This window comes from Arvicola amphibius, chromosome 8, assembly GCF_903992535.2.
Source record: "Arvicola amphibius chromosome 8, mArvAmp1.2, whole genome shotgun sequence".
NCBI lineage: Eukaryota > Metazoa > Chordata > Mammalia > Rodentia > Cricetidae > Arvicola > Arvicola amphibius.
Window position 1 is genome coordinate 28,659,450 of NC_052054.1, and position 20,840 is coordinate 28,680,289.

The following is a 20,840-nucleotide window of genomic DNA, read 5'->3' on the forward strand; positions in this document are numbered from 1 at the left end:
TCTTTACCAGTTTGGAAGTTCCCTGTGCTTTGCTATACTGTTAGCAATTACCATTTTCTTTTCATTTCAGAAGTCATTAACTTCTGCAACATCTATAGTTGTTGCCTCAGCTTCTTTTCTTTCGTGTGTGTGTGTGTGTGTGTGTGTGTGTGTGTGTGTGTGTGTGTGTTAGGATCTGAATCCAGAGCCTCACACTCATACCCTACCACTAGGCTAAAACTCCAGCTGCATTAAATGAAATGAGTGAAATATTTCCTACATGAATGCTTGAAGTCCTGTAAAATAATACTCTCCATCCTCAGATTCTCTTATTTTTCCTTCCCACAGCCCCCTTCTTAGAATCCATGAGCTGAATTAAGTGACATCTCCGTCGAGGAATTGTTTCATATGTTTATTGTTTGCAGTAACCAAAAAGAAAGAGAAAGAGAAAGGGGCATTTATTAGCATTTATACAATTCCAACAACTGTTGGAGTAAACTTTAATTGTTAAAGACCAAACCTAAGGCCTTGTGTGTGTTAGGGAGGAGTTCTAAAATTCTATATCCACGGCCCTAAGATTAAAACCTTCACATTCCAAATGAAAACAAAGCAAAGCATGGTACATGCCTATAAAACTCCAGCACCAGGGAGGCAGAGGACAGCCTGAGTTATATAGTGAGTTCCAAGCTGGCCTGAAATGGATAGCAAGATGCTATCTCAAAACAAATGAATAAATTATACACATACATAATACATATAATTAGAGATTGTTGTATACTTTTTCTCTAACTTAAAAATCAGATAATTTCCCCAAGATTTCAAAATATTAATATTATATTATTGTTATATCATATTATATAACTATGTTATTATCCCTCTCCATTTTGACTCTTGGTGGTATTATTGGCTATCATTATCCAGTGTTACTAGGAATGCTTCTGCCCCTTACTCGAAATTCATGTTGGGGTTGCAGGCTAAAGCTATGGTAGAGTATAAGGTTCTAGGTTGAGACCCTAGCACGAAAAAAGGAAAAAATACGGAACAGAGGCAAAACTGCACATGTTGCAGAAGTTGACAACATCCATTTGTTCTCCATTCTGTTCCTCATACAGCAATGAAATATGTTCTCCTCCTGCTCAGAAGGACCAGGACCATAACAGACCGTAAAGGGTGTAGGTAGGGTGTAGAAGGAGCGGCGGGCTGTGTCCCGCCACCTGGCTAGCTTTACCTAAAATAATTACATGGAAACTGTATTCTTTTAAACACTGCCTGGCCCATTATCTGTAGCCTCTTATTGGTTGATACTCATATCTTGCTTTAACCCATATTTAGTAATCTGTGTAGCACCACGAGGTAGTCGCTTACCAGAAGAGATCTTAACCTGCATCCATCTCAGAGAGGAGAAGCATGGCGACCGCATATGGCGACTGCCTGAAGCGTCTCCCCCACTCTGCTTCCTTTTTCCCACAATTCTGTTCTGTCTACTCCGCCTACCTAATTTTCTGTCTCTTAAAGGGCCAAGGCAGTATCTTTATTAATAATGAAGTAACACATAGACACTCCTCCATCAGTAGGGTACCCACCTAGCCTGTGAGAACACTCAGAGTTCTCTTCTGACCTGTGTCCTATTCGCTGAATGCTGTCTGTGGCACTAGAACAGGAGTTAGCAGGATCAACACAGCCTCGTTATTTCCATGTGTGGGACCCATACACGAGCATGGCTCTCCACCAAGTGTTCTGTGTGTCACCATGAGCTCACCAACAGCCTGTCAGGAAATCAGTCTGTCATCACTTGGTCACTCTACAGACCAGGCTGACCTCTAACGCAGAGATCAGCCTGCCAGTGTGTTCCTCCACCACCTGACAGAATTCTTACTGAAAAAAGATATGTGACCTCAAACAAGATAATAGTTTAAATTACTAAAAAGTCATAATAAATATACTTTAAATTCTTAAAATAACGAATACCTATGTTGGCTTTCAGTTTAAAGATCACATGATCTGTTGTCAGCTCATCCTCGCCCTCACCAGCGGGCGCTAAGATGACCAGAAAGTAGTATTTGCTTTTCCAGCATTGCTTGCCTATTCTCTGTATGACTGTTTACAGACATTGTTGGGGGGATAGAGTCTCCCTTCCTGTGAAAGACAGAAAGGGAAAGAGGGTTGGCCAAAGAGAAGAATGCTGCTCCAAGGTGGGTGTTCACCTAGTGTGAATGTGCAAGGCTACAGTTTGTCCCCTAGTAGCTCCAATTTTTTTTAAAGAAAAGAAAAATTCTTTCAAAGGTTTGATTATTTCTTGTCAAATTAATCACTTGAATAATAATATCAAATTTTGTGATCTGTAGCACAACCATGAGAGGCCTTCATTTTCTTAATTGAAATGTTGGTGGTCAATTTTCCTGAGCTTAAGTCCAGAAAACTAGTCTCACTGCTTTTAAGTATAATTATATTTTAATACTCAAAAGGAAGTTTCTGTGTTTTCCCACAACTTATTCTGATAGAACTCATTCTAGAAAATTTACACAAGATTGCATCAACCAGTCAATTCACGGTGAACCAGGAAGTATTACTAGATGTTTGGATGTGTTCAAGTAGTAAAACTTATGGGTAGGGTGTGTGTGTGTGTGTGTGTGTGTGTGTGTGTGTGTGTGTGTGTGTGTGACAACTTTCGCTCCAGAGAAATCGGAGATTAGGAAATGCTAAAGCTTGTGGTAGCTGTCAAGAGGTCCGTCCAGAAGACTGAATGTTGCAGGGTCTCTGCACATGATGTCAGTGAACCCTTGTCTCAGATCTTCCTGTGAGGCTTATTAGAAATATAAATTACTGTCCCCATCACCACCAGAAAAGACTGGGCGTCATTTTGTTTTTAGTAACCCTGATCACGCGGGTTGGAGCCCAGGGGTTTTATTCTAACTAGATGCTTTTACCTTTTGCCCCTCAGGCTTCCAAAGTTTCTTATGCCATGCATGGCTAGTGTGAAGCCACTGCCTTCCAGGGTGGATTAGCTGGAGATTGAACAAAAATAGAGGGAAATCATTGCCAGGAAGCAGAGCAAGAAGGCTGTGCTGAGAACAGGGCAAGGCAAGCAAGCAGGACCTTAGCGATCAAGGGAGCTTTAATCGAAAGAAGAAATCAGTCACAAATGTTTATTTCATTTCATATTGCATTGCAACGCTGGGATCAATCACAGTCTCGCAGGCGCTGTGAAGGCATGTTCCCTCTGACCCAGTTTCCCAACCTAGTATCCTTCAGACTTTCAAGTGTTCCCTTTGACTCAGCAGTTGCGCTTCTGCATGGATATACCCACACATCTACAGAGATCTGTGCTAGCACAATGGTGTGTCTCAAAGTCTGAATTAATTTAAAAAAAAGAAAAGAAAGGAAGAAAAAGAAAACATAAAAATATTTCAGATAACTTATCAAGTAAGTGGTTATTGTATATTTAAACAATGCATAAATGATAAGATGCTATAGAACCATTAAAATGTAGTTAGGTTCATGTTTTCCTATTTTATTTTGTTTTTGTTTGTTTGGTTGGTTAGTTGGTTGGTTTTATTTTTTTGTTTTGTCTTTTGAGACAGATTTCTCTGTGTAACAGTCCTAGCTGTCCTGGGACTCGCTTGGTAGACCAGGCTGGCCTTGAACTTAATGAGATCCACCTGCTTCTGCATCCCAAGTGCTAGGATGCCCAGCAGGTTTTTTTTTTAATTTTAATATGAAAGGATCCCTAAGAGACTTTAAGTAGAAAAGGCGCAGAATAGTTACATTCTGGAACAATATGAATGGTACCCATGTCTCCTGGAGCTAGAAATGGGATATAACAGGTTCCAGGGTAAGAGGAAGGCGGTCATTTCACCTTGGAGATCCATCATAGGACCAGGTGTAGTGGCATACTCCTTTAACTTCAGTACTCCGAGGCAGAGGCAGGCAGATTTCTGAGTTTGAGGCCAGCCTGATCTCCAGAGCAAATTCCAGGACAGCCAGGGCTACACAGAGAAACCCTATCTCTAAAAACGGGGAAAAATCTACCACTATAACCTGCCTTTCTATGTCTAGTGTCACTAAGAGCTTGCCTGTAATGTGTTTTCAAGTAAAAACTCCAAACATTATATACATGAGTGCATGTGGTTAAAACAAGAGCATCTAACTGTCAGAATTATGTGCACCTGTTAAGTTTCAAGATAGCTTCTCACAGTATCTTTTTCTATTCAGTCATTCGGTACATATTGTATTGAAGACATAATGTGTGTTCTTTCTTAAAGTCAGTTTTTGACTTGAGCCTGAGAATTTCTCTAGGACCTTAGGCTTTTATATAGGAAGGAGCTTTGCAAACTAGTTTCCTCAATTGAGATCAGATGGCTGAAATCCAAATGGATGTGATCAGAGTCAGGAGCTACTTATCAGCAGAGCTGCTAGGGGAAGCCAGACCCCTCATGTGCCCTCTCCTCACAGAGCTGGCTCCCCTTGAATTGTCCTTGTCCTTCCGCCAACAGCAAGCCAATCAGTTCTTTCATAACTTTGAGAAACAGTTAATGCTTCAGAATTGTAAGAAGCATTGACCCAAGTGTGGTGGTACATGCCTGTAATGCCAGTACTTCCGGGGTGGAGAGGCAAGAGGGTTAGAATTCAAGGTCATTCTAAGATTAGTAGAAACTTCACAGACTACATAAGACCCTAGATAAAGATTTTATGTTCCTGATTTTGCTTGGACTTTGTCACCTTCAGTGATAAGAATATGAATATTTAGTTATCATGGTTAAAGGAAATACCATATTAAAGAAAATGTCTCTGAAGATAGGTTTGCTTCCTAAAATATGGAAGGAACATATATAAAGGAGAAAAAAGTTTTCTGTCTTTGAGCAATGGTTCTTGGTTCTTTGTGTGTATATATAGGTGCATTTGGATGTTCCTATTGTATGTGCAAGTGTGCACACACATCTCTATGCCTATGTGTGTGGAAGCTGGAGGTATATGTCAGGTGTCATTTCTCAAGCCATCCACCATGTTTCTGAAACAGGGCTCTCAGTGTGAGCTTGCCAATTAAGCTAGCTGGCCAGTTAGTATAGGATTCTGCCTGTCCCAGCCTCTCCAGGTTGGGTACTGGGGAAAGAAATGAGGTCCTCATGTTTGCAAAGCTACCACTTTAGTGACTGACTGAACTATCTTTCTGGCCTGTTACCAGTGTTTTAAAATTTTTACAATTGCTATTCGATAGGGCTAGGTATTATCTAACTAAACTGCGCTCCCTGAGTGCCCAAAATGGCCTCATGCTCTCTCTCCTGGCTTAGCTGATTCACTGTTATGAACCTGCGAGGCACCTAATTCATCACTTCTCAGCTAATTTTCTCCACATTGCTTTGTGCTTCCAGGGAACCGAGGCTATGATGAAAGAAATGTAGTCATAACTGGGCATGGTGGCTTCCCCCTGTGATTTCAATGTTTAGGAGGCCAAGGCAGAGGATTGTCATGAGTTCAAAACCACCTTGGGCTACATAGTGAGTTCCAAGCCAGCTTGGGCTATAAACCCAAAATAAATAAATAAACAAATAAATAAAATAAGCAAAAGTAAAAAAGAGGGAATGAAAAAGTGAGGAGAGTGGGTTGGGGAGGGAAAAGGAGCGGAGGGGCTGGAGGATAGACTCCTTCTGAAGCAGAGTTTTATTATGTACTCTACTAACTCTTGGTAATCCTCCTGCCTCAGCCTCCCAGGTGCAGGGTTTGCAGATATATGCCACTGTGCCTGGCAGGATGTCGCACTTGTTAGTTTGCCGTTGTGATGGTGGTGTGTGTGCGATGTGCGTGTGAAGAGTGTGAGTGGACGTCAGGAGACGGCGTTCGAGAGTCTGCTCTCTCCTTCCACTGTTGGCTGCAGGGATGCAACTCGGGTCATAGGGCTTGCATTGGCAAGTGCTTTTCCATGCTGAGCCATGTCTCCAGCCCTTTTAGAAAGAGCTAGGGACGTGGTGCTGTTGATCCTAGAGCCTCAGAGCAGCGCCAGCATGCAGCCTGTGCTGCAAAGCTACCACAGCAAACCAGAGAGCTATACATGTTTCCAAAGAGCAGAATTCAGGGCAGCCTCCTTGACGTAGTGAGAGAGCAAAGGCCACGCTGGATTCTCACAGACTGACATTGCCCGTTTGTTCAGTGTTGACCCCTTACCCAGCGCTAACTATTCAAGTCCTAAGCTTGCCTGTGTTGGATCTCCCTGTTTGCCCCCAAAGCTGCACGAGAAATCGTCTGGTTAGAAAGAGAAGAGCGAGCCCGGCAGCACTATGAAAGGCACCTGGAAGCGCGGAGGAAGAAGCTGGAGGACCAGCGGCTGAAGGAAGAGCGGAGGAGGGCTGCGGTGGAGGAGAAGCGAAGACAGAGGCTGGAGGAAGACAAGGTGCGGCCACACCCCTCTGTAGAGGAAGGTTCCCCTGCTTCCGTAGTGCCGGATGCGTAGTGCGGGATGCGTGGTTGCCATGCGGTCAGCAGAAAAGATAGCTGCAGGTGTTGGGGAGCACAGCGCAGGGGGGACAGGAGAAGATGACTGGTTGTCAGTGTTGATGCTGGAACGCCAAGTACTCATGTTCCCATCTGATACTCTGATCCTTTATTCAGCTGTACTGACGTGCTAAAATCCCTATGTGGGCTTCCATAGGGTAAACATTTCCTTTGTAACAGGTAATATTTCCACATATGTACTTCACTTAACACTCATTCAAACCTTAAATAAGTGTTCTATAAGTTTCTCAAAAAGGGGGGGGGGGGAGGTTATACTCAAAAGAGTTTAGTTACACAGAGTTCTACAACATAGGAAGCCATGAGTGTCCTTGCCAGGTGAGGCAGAACATGTTTGTAATCCCAACACTGAGAAAACAGAAACAATAGGATTGTTACAAGTTCAAGGCTAGCCTAAGCTATGTACCAGACCTCAAAGAGAAAAGGATTTTCCTTTCTTGGAGCCCTCCCACTCTTGAATGTTCTTTCTAACTTTACCTTAGTATTCACTCTGCTTGTGGGTAAAGGGAAAAGAAAAATTATTGTGTTCCCAATTTCTGAATTCTATTTTTTAAGTATGGCTCTATATGAGGCTGGGTATATAGACATGGGCCAAACACGCCAGCATGCATAAGGTCCCAACACCTTGAATCTCTGTAGCACACACACACACACACACACACACACACACACACACCAGACAACAGCAGCAGCAATAAAAACCCCACCAGTTAAGTGGGGCATAATGCCACACGCCTATAGTTCTAGCAGTCAGGAAGCTGAAGCAAGAGCATCACAAGTTTGAAACTAACAAAACACTACATAACATGTATAAAAGTAAGTAAAAGCACTTGCTGAGAATCAGTCCAAGTGAAGACCTGTACTACCATGGCCCTTTCTGTGTGTTGGTGAAAGTGTCACACCCTGAGGGAAGTATTTGTGTATCTGTTATACACAAGGGCTTTTGAACTAGGGACTAATGGTTGCAGAAACTATTCAGGATTGTTACTGTTCCCATTTTAAGAGAAAGTAGAGAAGTTAGGAAACAGATTATAACAGCAATAGAGGAGGGCGAGAATTTAGGTAGTCTTCACTATTCTGCCTTAAGTTGCAGAACCTTCAACCAGCTAAACCTAACTGCTGGCTCTTCTGTCCCACATAAGGAACGCCATGAAGCTGTTGTCCGACGAACAATGGAAAGGAGCCAGAAGCCAAGACAGAAATATAACCGGTGGTCCTGGGGAGGCCCTCTCCATGGGAGCCACAGTATCCACAGTGCAGGTAAATAGGGTGCTGCTTCAAGTCTCTTCTTTGGTTTTGGTTGTGTTTTTTCCTGGACACTAAAAGTGCATTTGCTTCTTCCCCCTTAAGTCTCTGGTTGCTGAAATCATTATACTCTAGTTAAACGATGCTCCCGCTGTCTGAGGGTGCGAGGGTGATAGAGGTCAGACCCAAGGACCTCTCTTTGCCTCCGCATGAGCTCCTTTCTGTTTGGGTTGCAGGGTGGCCTAGAGAGGAAAGTATGGAGCGTTTCTAAAACTCGAGACTGAATTGTGTTAGTGATCCGTTTGCTTAAGGTTTTCATGGCTGAGGGATAAATTAACCCATGTCCCTTTCTCCTCGGGAAGAATCTCAGCAGTGTAGCTGAATCAGGGTCAGTTCCGTGAGCACATGTACCCGATGCTAACATGTGCAACACAGATGTAGGGGAGCAGCATGTGCAGGTGCCTTAGATGAGAAATACTTTTGTACTATAAATTTAATACACTTTTATTCTTACATAGTAGTATGTTAATTCTTTTTCATTTGTGTGAGTCTGGTACTCTTTTTTTTTTTTTAAATCACGCCTTACCTTCTGTCCCCAGATGGTTTTGTTGAGTCATTATACACCTTCTCCATTTAGCAGGGGTGGACCAGCACATCACAACTTCGGGGGTACTAGAGAATCTGGTACAGACACCCTTGTAATTGCTGACTGCTGCTTTGTAGTTAGCCCCTCAGACTTAGGACCAGTTTGTGGGCAGCCAAACTGCCAGCCCCCTAGTCATCACGCATGCCCGCTGTCCCTCGCAAGGACCTAGCTCTGAGATGGGCAGTGTTTCTTAAGTGCGATGTCATGACTCCGGTGACTTAAAGGTGTTAAAATAATCTCACTTTCTCTTTAAGTCATTTTTAATAAGGCCTGTTTAAATGTCTTCTAGCTAAGAGTCACCTGTAATGAAAGCACATCCAGTTAACAGCTCCCGTAGCTGGCAATACTATATACTCCTAGACAGCTTCACTTTTGAGTAATTGAATTGTTTGCATGTTTGCTGTATTTTTTATTACTGTTTTTATAACCCTTTAAGTTTGTTTTAAGTTCAGCAAGTATAACCACAATTTATTTTCCCGTAACACTGAACCAAACGTAGAAGCACGTTTTCCCCATGTCTCTTTACCACCTGTGATGGAGGACACACCAAACCTGTCATCATAAAAATGATAAGTTTATATGCAATGCTTCATCTAGAAATAGTTTTCATGGATGTCCCATGAAGAAAAATGCTCATGGTAAATGTTTTTTAACCATATTTTTCTTTGAGCTTCATACTTCCTGTCTACATGACAGAAATGCTCTGTTACACAGTGCCAAACATCGTTGAGAAACAATAAACCTACTCAGCCTTAATTCTTGTTTTCTACATTGCTATTCAGAGCAGTAAAGCCAGTGATGCACTTAAGAGCTGTTAGGTAAAATCCAGTTTATAATGACTGGCTGGCACAGACTACTGGTCTGTTAGAAAAGAGACATTTGTATGGGAAATGACTGGAATCTGTTGAAGTCTCAAAGGCTAGGGTGATCTGCTGTGCTGTCGAGAGACATCCAGTTCTGCTCACTTTTAGAACCTTCACTTCATGGCAGCGCCTGTACGAAGCCAGCTCCTACGTCTTGTTAATCAGGCCAAGCCCTCCAAGCCTAGAAATGGTCCCCATTAAAGTTAGCATCTTTTCTGACTACTGGACATCAGCTTGCTACCATGAAAACAATTTGGTTTGTAAAATCACCAATCCTCTTGTGAAATTTTTGTTCAGTGAGGAGGAGAAATGAATGGAGAGTCTCAGCTGGCACATGATGGCGTGCCCCCATGGTGCCAGCGTCCTCACTCTGTGAGATAGCAGATAAAAGACTGTCTAGCTCATTTTTTTCCTGCTTACTAGGAAATAGAACTGAGTGTTTTTTAGTAACCACTGAGAAATTCTAGAGCCTAGGCTTACTAAAGATACCACTCCCCTCAGCTGAAGCTTAGTATATAAACATCAGGAAATGCTGCCGTCGAATCAACGTGGGCATGGCTTTCATCCTTCCTCAAGCACGCACCCACATTCATCCTCAGGGTGGTCCTGTTAGTGTTTCCTCTCTGTCTTCTATGTCTCCTCATTGCCTGAACCCCGTCAGAGAAATGAAAATATAAGTCACAGTAACCGTGTTAGGTCTTTTTTTTTTCTTTTTAAAAACAGTTAAATTCCAGCTATAAAAGCTAATCTCAGTTGAAAAGTCACATCTCTTTAATGAGTAATTACCAGTAGATTATAGATAATCGTCAAAACGGCTGTGCTATAGGAAAATTCATCAAAAATGTTTACTGCCCAGATTACTCAGACCAGTGGGAACAGCGCTGTGGTGATGCTGCAGAGAACATTTCTGTTGTACTTTCATTAGCCACTAGGGGGAAAGATGGCGCTGCTTCTTTAACTTCAGCCATTGTAGGTCAGAGCGTCCAGGCACAGCTGACAGAAGGGCAGTGAGTTGGTAGGTTTTTTACCTCCTGTCATCCATCCAGGCAGCATGACCTTCTAATGAGTAAGGTTGTGACTTGTTTCTGCTGTGTTGACAACAAATTAACAGAACTCATTTGTAAATTTTTTTTGCCTTTATAATAACGATTTCTCTTCTTTTGGGGGGGGGGGATTTGAACCCCAAAGCCATTCTTAAATTATTTGACTTCAGGATAATTTTAACAATAATACTCACTGACTTAGAATTCTGATTTATATTGCTACCAGTTCTATTGGGTAGGTTTATGTACTGATTCCACTTTTGCTGTCTAGAGCCACACACCCCCAGTACTAAGGCGCAAACCCAGAAGCACGGCACAGTTGGCAAACTCCGACCACAGAACCCTTTTTGTTTGTTTATTTCCTTTTTGAAGACAGCCTTAGGGCTGCAGATACAGTTCCCTTACCTAACAATGGGTTCAACCCCAGGAGAGAGGAAGAAACAAGAAGCGGGAAGGAAGGAGAAAAGCAAACAGGCAGACAGACAGACTTGAACTAAGAGGCGTGCACCTGCAAACCTTTGAACTGGGGGTTAGAGGCGTAGGAAACCAGAGGCTAGGCCAGATCAGGCTAAGTCAAGAAGGGAGTGGGAGGTTGCAAAGATCCCAGGCTGGCCTCAAAGGTACAGCTCTGGACTAGCTTCCTAGTAGCTGGATCTAGGCAGGACCCAGCAGCAGGCCCTGGTGTGTGTTTTACCCCAGGCTGGCAGAGTATTTTCCCATCCACAGCTCCCGTCCCGGGCGTCTTTGCTTCACGGTCGGCCTGCACCACCTCTTACCCTTGCCCTAGGGTTTGTCTTCATCTGCTCGTGTTATAATAGCATGCTTGCGTTTAAACTGCTGAACTAAAGGTTTATATTATTTCTTAAAAAAAATGACTTTCATCTCTAGCCTTTAAGTGACTTTAGTATGTCCACTCAGAAAACTGTGCTGTTATGGAAGACCTAGAAATAATGCTGATGCCTCCAGGCCTCTTCTCCTTCCACCACTGAACAATCGCAATCCTGCATGCCGGCTGTCAATTAGCATTATCTCCATTTGTTTTAGATCCAGACAGGCGGTCAGTTTCCACCATGAATCTCTCGAAACATGTTGATCCTGTCATTAGCAAGCGGCTCTCGTCCTCATCCGCAACTTTGCTAAACTCTCCAGATAGAGGTACAGTCAAAAGGAAAACAAAACCTGTTCTGTTGCTTCCTTGATGTTCTCTTTTCTGGATGTGTACAAATGGAATTAGCATCTGAAGTTGCTCTCCCTGCCTTTCTTAAATAGGAAGAAAAAAACTTGAGAGTAAAAAAGCAATTAGCAATTAGCGGCTGAGCGTCACTTGCCTTGCGACGAGAGAGCGTTTCTCGTTGTAGAAGGCAGCAGCCGAATGGTGCTTTTAGCAGTGCAAGAGGTGCTTCCTTCAGACGTTTAGCAAATGCACTCACCCACCTATCCGCCAGAAAGCAGATAACCTTGTTCTGAAGAGTTCCTTTCTTTCAGCCATCCATGTGTTGGGAGTTCTAGGTGCCAGCTTTCGAAGGCCATTCCTTACGGCATTCCGTACATGTGTGATTGGTTGTTTGCTGTCCATTCATTTCAGTCTTTAGGGACTGACCTGATTTTAAGGCTGTCGTCACTATGGCTGCCTCCCAAACAGGTTAATGATCGTGGTCTTCCAGCCAAAGTCTTAACTGGGTTTTGTGTTTATACATCCTATGGATTTACAGTACGTGAATGTTTAGTTATTCATAAACTGAAAGTTTTATTTTACATAATAAAAGAAACAATCAAGCTTTTAAGAGAAGCTCCTTGTTTTAATAACAAAGATGATTTAAAATAAAACTAAAGAATTATTGTGTAATAAAAAAGCACATGCTTTCAAAAATAACAAAATATGGTGGTTTTGAGTACATTTTTAATAAACTGGAAAGTGTCCTGTCTTAATCTTTAATAAGACTGTAATGCATGCATGTTCTGTGTGTCAGTTCATATACTTTGTATTTTGTATTGTTATGGTACCATTGTAATATATAATATTATATGAATGTTGCTATTATTTTATAAATTGGTAAATGTTTGAATAATTTTTTATTTTTGTCTTTTTTTTAAGCAAACTGTTTCTTTCTTAAGCTAAATTTGCCTAAAGCATTGGTATTAGCATGTAATCAAGTTTTAGGGGCTATCCATGTTAATTTATTGTTAATTAAATTTTCCTTCATAAACATGCAGATGAGAGCGAGTGCACTCAGGGAAGGATGGACTTGTGTTTCAAGCTCATTCCCTTAGTAGAACATAAGATGCAGATACAGTTGGATGTCCTTCCTACAGCTGTCTGTCCATTTCCCTTTCCTTTGAAGTGGTCACTTACCCAGCACGTTAGTGTCATCCTTCTGTGGACCTGGGTCTGAGACAAACCACAGATAAGGATTTATAATGCTCTTAAGTTATGCCTTGTTTTCCTGCCTCCACCAGTCCCAGGTAAAGTGGAGAGAGAGTAAGGACACAGGCTATAAACAGGATGATGCCCTGTCCTGTCTCTGAGGATTCAAAGTGCTGAATTCTGCATCATTTAGAAATAAAATTATGTTTAAAAACTTTTCATGATGTATCTCATTGGATTTTATTAAAGTCATGTGGTTTGGAAATTAAGATCCATTGGGTAGCCCATCTATCTATTCTGTTTGGGTTGATTTGAGTACCTCAGAGCTCAAGAATCAAACTTTTAATGACTCTCGTGGTAATGATTATGGAGAGGAATTGGAGCTAAGATTAGCAGCTCCTCCCATGCAGCTGCTCTGTGGCTCCTGCAGTTCTCACCTCCGTGGCCTCCATGTGTGCTTTCTTTGTTCCTGTTCTGTTTTGAGGCAGGGTCTCACTTATGTAGTCCTGACTGGTCTGGAATTCATCATGTAGACCAGGCTGGCCTTGAACTTGCTTTAATCCTTCTGCCCATGGTGCTGCAATTCCAGCCATGCACTGCCATGTAATAGGCATTCTCTGGCTAAATTAAAAGGAGGGTTCGGATGCCGCGGCCAATAGATCTCAATAACTAGCCTGTGGCTGGAGCCAGGAAACTTCCCCTTGAATCAAGACACGGGGCTGCAGAGTTGAAGGTTAATAAAGTGATCATATCAGAGGGAAAGCTCTGCCCCCGTCAGAGGAGCTGGAGAAAGTTCTTGGTCTAACCAATCATATTGGCCTGGAAGGGGCTCTCATTATATAGGAAGCCTTATTTGCTTGTTTGTTTTGGTTAAGCAACATCTTCAGTAAGATTACTTTTCAAACCGGGTGGTGGTAGGTGGTACACACTTTAATCCCAGCACTTGGGCAGAGGCAGGCAGATCAATGTGAGTTCGAGGCCAGCCTGGTCTACAGAGTGAGTTGCTGGACAGGCTCCAAAGCTATACAGGGAAACCCTGTCTCAATAAACCATAAAAAAGGCTCTTTTTTTGCACATTAGTTATGCTTTATTATCTCACTAGAAAGAGATCTTATCAGATTCAACTAGAAGTTTTTACCTACAAATGTCAAAAAAAAAGCCTATGCAATGTTATTAAATTGTTTGAGCTTTCTCTGGTCTGTAGCAGTAGCCTTAAAGCTGATATAAAGCTGAAGTCCTAAGATCAGGACTGATGGTTGGCTAGAATGATCTGCACAGCTCTATTGGTTATGAAGTGTACTGAAATACTGTCAGGTTACTTAGTAAACAGACGCTTTTCCAGACACGCCAAACACAATGGAGGCTATGTCTGCCTTTAAAAATATCTGTGATTTGGGGAGCAGGAGATAGCCCTGAGAGTGAGATAGCACACCGGCCTGAGGACCCGAGTGAGATCCTTCAGAAACTACTTTAAAAATCCAGGCAAGGGCTGGAGAGATGGCTCAGCGGCTAAGAAAATTGCCTCCTCTTCCAAAGGTCCTGAGTTCAATTCCCAGCAACCACATGGTGGCTCACAACCATTTCTAGTGAGGTCTGGTGCACTCTTCTGGCCAGCAGGCATACATGCAGACAGAATGTTGTGTACACAATAAATAAATAAATAAATAAATAAATAAATAAATAAATAAATATTTTTTGAAGATCCAGGCAAAGGCAGCCATGGTGATGCACACCTCTAACCCCAGCACTTGAGAGGCAAGTGGATCTCTGTGAGTTCAAGGTCAGCCCGGTCTACATAATGAGTTCCAGGACAGCCAGAGCTACTTAGTGAGATCCTCTGTGGGGAAAATAATGAATTAAGTAATTAAAATTTACTTAGTGAGATCCTGTATGGAGAAAAAAACAAAAATTAATGAATTAAGTAATTAAAATTTAAAAAGTAGGTCCAGACATGGCAGGACCCACCTGTAATCCCAGTCCCACAGAGTCAGAGGCAGGCAGACCCTTAGGACTTGCTGAGTCTGCCTGGTTTAATGAGTGAGCTCCAAGTTGAGTCAGGAGGACGGTGTCTCAGAAAACCATGTGAGAGGAGAGAGATGCTCATCATTTAAGAGCACTTGCTGTTGATGAGTTCAGTTCCCAGCATCCCTGTCAAGTGGCTTAAACGTGACTATAGCTCCAGCTCTGGGGCTTCCAATGCCCTCTTCTGGCCTCTGTGACCACACATACACACAAACACACTCACACACACACACACACACACACACGACATTCATTCACAGACATACACACATACATGTAAATAAAAAATAGAAATAAACCATTTTTTAAAATAACATGGACAGCAATTGGTGAGGATACTTGACACATGGCCTCCACCTGCACACAAGTAAACATGTGCTTACACCTGCATACATATATCTACAAAACAGGTACACACAGAGGGGAAGAAGAAGAAAATACTTTTATATTGAATATAGTGCCACATGGACTAATAAGCATGTGATTTCTCATTGATTGTCACTAGAAGCTCTGCAACAGAGATGATGTTGCCATTTGGAAATTTATGTTAAAGGTGCATAGCCTCATTTTTAATGCCACTCACTTAACCAGATTTTTCTCAAGAAGGAACAAGAGGGAGCTTAAAACTGTCTCCTCTTAGCTAAAATGAGTCTAGACAGTTTCTGTTGTGGCAAAAGCCTAATCCATCGCCTAGGAGGCTGAGACAGGAGGAAGGATCATGGCTCCCTGGCCTATGGACTGAGACCTTGTCTCCAGAATAAGTAAATAAATAGAAACAAGACAATACATTCTCACTGTGAATCAGTATCATTGTACATAGTGATAGATTGCAGATAAATTCTGCCCAGAATCGTGCTTTTTTCATTCTTGCTTTAATTCAAGTTAATGGCAACATGTATGGAAAGTCTCAGGTAGCACATGGGTGTTCTTCTCATGCCCGCAGTCAGGATCTAACGACATCTATACAAGTTCCGCTTGGCACCCATGACCTGAAACCCAGCAGTGACTTTATGCTCTGCGAGACACGTTGTGGCGTGATTTACACACACTGATCCAGCCCAGATCCTTTAGTTCTGTTCATCTGAAACCATATGGCTAGCCATGGGCTGGAATGCATCCCCTGAGTTGGCCTCCCCTGATCTGAGTGGTCCGTGCTGGCTGGCAGTGGTCAGCATCTCGTGCCCGTGCATAAACAGGACCCATGCCAGCCAGTCCCACCATGCGATCCTCTCTCGGCATTTCATTCTCCAGATCAGGAAGCCTACATTAAGCGAGGAGAAAGCTATTCTCTACAGACTTGCACTAAAATCTTAACCTCTCTCTCCCTCTCCTGTCTGTCCGTCATGAGTGTAGTAGAAGTGGTGAGAGCTGATGCCTGAAGACTCGCGGAAGTAGTTGAGTCTTCAAGGAAGCAAAGGAAAAAGCGTGTCTTCAGGGCTTACTCAACTCTTCAGTTCAGAACCTCTGTCCCCATATAATTTATCTGGAGAAGGATGCCCGCCTTTTCTTTCCCTTCTGCATTGGTTGAACATATAGTTCTGTTAAAAGTTTTCAGTTTATCCATGTGTCCTATATTAACTTTCACTGCTGCCTTTGTGCTTTTAGTAAGCCATTTATTTATTTATTTATTTATTTATTTATTTATTTATTATGTATGCGACATTCTGTCTGTGTGTATGGCTGCAGGCCAGAAGAGGGCACCAGACCCCATTATAGATGGTTGTGAGCCACCATGTGGTTGCTGGGAATTGAACTCAGGACCTTTGGAAGAGCAGGCAATGCTCTTAACCTCTGAGCCATCTCTCCAGCCCTTTAGTAAGTCTTAATACTAGAAAATATGTAACCATGGAAGCCAAGCGTAGTGGTCCAAACCTGTAATCCCAGCCCTTGGGTGACAGAGGCAGAATGCCATGAATTCGGGACCACCTACAGAGTGTGACCTTGCTCAAAAATAAAAAAAAAAACAAATAATAATAACTTAACCATAAAGATTCTCCTAATAAACAGGAAATCTAATGGAAAAGCCATTAATTCTTAAATGAACTAAAGCTTTGATCAGAAAGATCACTCTTAAAGTTGTGTCGTTAAAGGACTTCCTAGAGCTTGGTTCTCCCTGGGCAGAAGCAACTGTGTTGAGGGTAGCAGTGTTTAGCAGTATATGGTTTTTATAAACTAAACCAGATTCCCCCAAGTTTGAAGTGCCATTCCTCTAGGAAATGGCATGTAGAGGCTTCCCTGAGCGACCTGGGGAGGCAGTCCAGAAGAGCGCGGTGATCGTTCTCTTGCAGTGGCTCCTGTGGGAACTTGTGAGCCTCTTCACTGGCACCCCCGCGAGCAGACCTTGTGTGTTTTGGCGCGCCATCACTAGATGCTAACAGTGTAAACAAATTCCTAATTGGCATGCATTTTCTAACCACGGCCTTGCCAAATCCAGGCAGTCTGGGACCGATCCGTCATCATGTGGTCTTGTTTGTTTCCTAAGTTCTTCAGACGTCACCGATAGTCTTCAGGTGTATAACAATGTTGACTTTGCAGTTTCTGCCTAATTTTGTCTTCCTTCAGCTTTAGCCTTGATCCTCAGCCGAAAGTTTTATATTGTGCCAAACAGGGACCTGAAAGAGCCTGGCTTGCTGAGTGGAAAGGTCAAAAGAACCCCATACAGACCTTTGCATGAGCCTTCTTTCACCTCCCTCCAATTACCCTAAATAATTCGGGGTGACCCATCATAGTTTAAGAGAGCCCGCATAGTCCTGTATGTAAATCTAGTCCTTGCTTGTTAGCTCCAGTAAGGCTGGCCATTTGAGATATCCAGGAAACTCTGTGTTATTACCCATCAGTAGACCCATCAGTCTGCTGCCCAGCGTGATGCCCATCAGATGGGTGCACTCATACTGCCAGTGTGAATTCATGATAGAAGCAGATCTGTAGCTGAAATGGTATTTCCATTTCAAGACCTATTGTTTGCTTAACAAGGGTGATGAGCAAACTCCACTCCAGCTGCCCCTTCAGAGCTAATACAGGGCTCATGGTATAGCTGCTCCCCTCGGGTGGGATCCTTTGCCCTAACTCATGGTCACATGTGCTCCCTGGAAAGTCTGGGCTGTCTCAAAGGTCCAGACTATGGAGGTATTGAGTATGATATTCTGCATGCTCTCGGCCCTAGGAAAAATGTTGCTAACATCTTGCTTATGTGGTGACATTTAGCTCGCCGCCTGCAGCTCAGCCCCTGGGAGAGCAGCGTTGTAAACAGATTGCTGACGCCCACACATTCGTTCCTGGCCAGAAGTAAAAGCACAGCTGCCTTGTCTGGAGACACAGGTAAAGCCGTCCAGGCACAACTTTCTGGTGAGGTAAAGTCCTCATTCCGAAGCCTCTCTGCTCTTCCCACGTTCCTCTAACCCCACCTCCATCACCCTGGTGTGTGCTTCCCTCTTTTGCTGTTGGCTTTGTGCTGTTGGCATTGTTTCCTCTTCGCATCCACCTCAGCTTCTTATCTGGACACCAGACGCCAGCCAGGCAGATGACGCCCCTCGCTGTGATCTCATGGTCTCCATCTGTCTGTAGGATGGGCAGAAAAAAGTATCAGTTACCTACTTTTCTGTCTGCCCCTGTATCTCGGCAGATGACTAAGGTAGTAGATATAATTTAACAGTTAATACTGCTATGCAGGCTTGGAAGTAAATCAGCACACGCCTACAACTTAAGCTCATAGTTTCTTACTGTGGCAGCTTCTCCTCCTGTGCCAGGCTTGCTAACATAACCTATGAGCTGGAACCTTCTGAGCCCTGAAGAGCTGAGAAGGCTGATTGAATTCACTTGCTTGTTACATTCATTGGAAACAATATAGAACATACCTAATCCTGGCTGTTACATTCAAACGTTTTACAATGCAGACTCGGTCTGAATGGACCAATGAAGTTAATGAAAAGCAAGGGTAATGTATCCAGTTGGTGTGAACCACCAGGACAGGCTTTGAGTAACCTCTCTGTCCTGAGGACGGGTTTAGATTTCCTGACTCTGCCTGCACAGTTGGTGGGTCTCATCCTTTACACTTAGGAAAGCGCAAGCCCTCTTCCCCCTTAAAAATGCTGTAACTCTCCTCTGCAGTGCCCAGTGAGCTAACAAGTGTCAGCTCTTGAGGCAAGACTGCAGATCTAGGCATCTCAGCACCTCGTTCTGGAGATCAGTGCAGTGGCTCATGTTTTACCAGACCGCTTGGAGAATCTCAAGGGTGTCGGCCTCTCCCCCTTCACACTCACACTTCATCCGGGGTTTTTCTGAAGGAAAAGGTGCAGCATCTCACGACAGTCTGTCTTACGGCACGAATTCCATACTCTTTTGCACGCGATGAAAGCAGTCCTCAGCCTGTTGAATCTTCCAAGCTGTTGCCCACCGTTTTGTGGATATTCCATAGTGTGTGGCCACCACACTCCTGAATCCATGCTGTGTGTTGTCTTGCTCCAAAGCTGGAACTTGTCTTTCTCTGCTGTTTCTGTCAGCACTGACTCTTGGCAATTCTTCCCTCCCTCCAGTCTTCCCCACACCGTTTCACATCCACTCATTGATTCCCTCCTGGCCCCCTTCCCTTCTGCGTTATGCTCAGATGGGGTGCTTTTATCTACAGATTGGCTCTTTATTTTATGGCTCTTCTATTCTTTTTTTAAATTTATTTTGTTGCTACGTTTCAGTAATTGATTTTAGTGAGAAACAATATAAACTTTGAATTGACTATCTACTGGTACTTTTTCTAGGTTACTATTGCCTATTGCATTATAATAGGTTATACTTAATGGGATTAAAAGCTTCTGGTTTTTATGAAGATTTCCATTTAGAATGATGCATGTAAATATATGTCCTCTAGTTATTTTTTCAGAGACATGCTGTCCTCTTTATGTTGACTGAGGGTCCTGTCCCACCTGGTTCCCACAGGCATTAAGTCCCAAGAAATTGCACAAGGTCTACATTAAATATAAACTGATTGGCCTAGCATCTCAGGCTTCTTATTAACTCTTACAACTTATAGTAATTCTTGTCTATGTTAGCCACATGGCTTGGTACCTTTTTTGGCAAGGCAGTCACATCTTGCTTGCTCTGTGTCTGGCTTCCTCTCTGTCTTGGTGACAACCACAGACTGCCTCTTTCCTCTTCCCAGAATTCTCCTTGCCCTGCCTCTACTTCCTGCCTGGCTACTGGCCAATCAGTGTTTATTTAAAATACAAGTAACAGGGAACAGACTATTGTCCCACAACATGTTTATTTTTCCATATATGCTCCTAATTATTTTTCTCCCATTTTATTTTTCTTTCTTACTTTGTCTCAGGCACAGTGGTGGCCTTCCTAACAGTAACATTCTTGTCTTTTTAAGTAATTGCATCCTGTCTCCCTATATTTTCTATGCCTTGGCTTTGGGGGGCAGAGCAGAAGTATGTATCAGCTTGCCTTTAAATGAATAAATCATTTCTTTTCTGGCTATGATTAGCTATCCCTATAACAAGTCTAAACACCTGGAAAGACTTGGTCAGTTGACATTTTAAATCTCTGCCGCTTTCCCTCACGGCTCCTGAACTTGGCTCCTGAGACAGTTGTAGACCTTACTTTCCTGCCTACATGATTCCTCATTCCACTTTTTGTTCCATTTTCGACATAACTAGGAAAAGTCTTCATACACCAGCCATCATATAAAAATGGCATCACTGATACAGGGTTGTAGCAGAACCATTGGTTCATAATCAAACACGGCTATTATTGTCCACAAATAATATTGGGTTGTTTCTGTGTCTTTAGTCATAACTGAAACAGACAAGTAGCATTGTATTCCAGGTCTTTTACTTAGGCACCTCATGGACTCACATGTATAAGGAGAGTTGAGGAACATGGGGCCGGGTGCCATTAGGTAGTAACATCTTCTCTCTACTTTTCTCTCTGTCTCTGCTCTGCTCCTCCTCCTGAACCTGCCTCTGGCTTTCTTCACCTGCTCCTCTGGCACTCTTGTGTGTAAAACCATTCACCTGCACTCTAGTCACCCCCATTTGTCCTCGTTCAGCGTCTTGCAGCCCCATCATCACGCCCTTCAAAGCTCCACACTCTAGAAATCCCGTGGATCGGCCAAAACTCTTTGTAACTCCACCTGAGGGCTCCGCACGAAGGAGGACCACTCACGGATTAGCGGTGAG

General features: G+C 43.1%; 1 protein-coding gene across 3 annotated transcripts in view; it reads left to right on the forward strand.

Moving 5' to 3' along the window:
* Positions 1 to 20,840, forward strand: part of Map7 (microtubule associated protein 7) — a 140,999-nt gene that overhangs the window by 100,221 nt on the left and 19,938 nt on the right. For 2 of the 3 annotated variants that reach the window (XM_038338849.2, XM_038338848.2), the window contains exons 4-8: positions 6,201 to 6,364; positions 7,626 to 7,743; positions 11,325 to 11,435; positions 17,872 to 17,985; positions 20,711 to 20,835. In XM_038338849.2, the coding sequence (XP_038194777.1) occupies positions 6,201 to 6,364; positions 7,626 to 7,743; positions 11,325 to 11,435; positions 17,872 to 17,985; positions 20,711 to 20,835 (632 nt within the window). The remainder of the gene's footprint in view (positions 1 to 6,200; positions 6,365 to 7,625; positions 7,744 to 11,324; positions 11,436 to 17,871; positions 17,986 to 20,710; positions 20,836 to 20,840) is intronic. The other variant, XM_038338850.2, reaches the window with a different exon arrangement.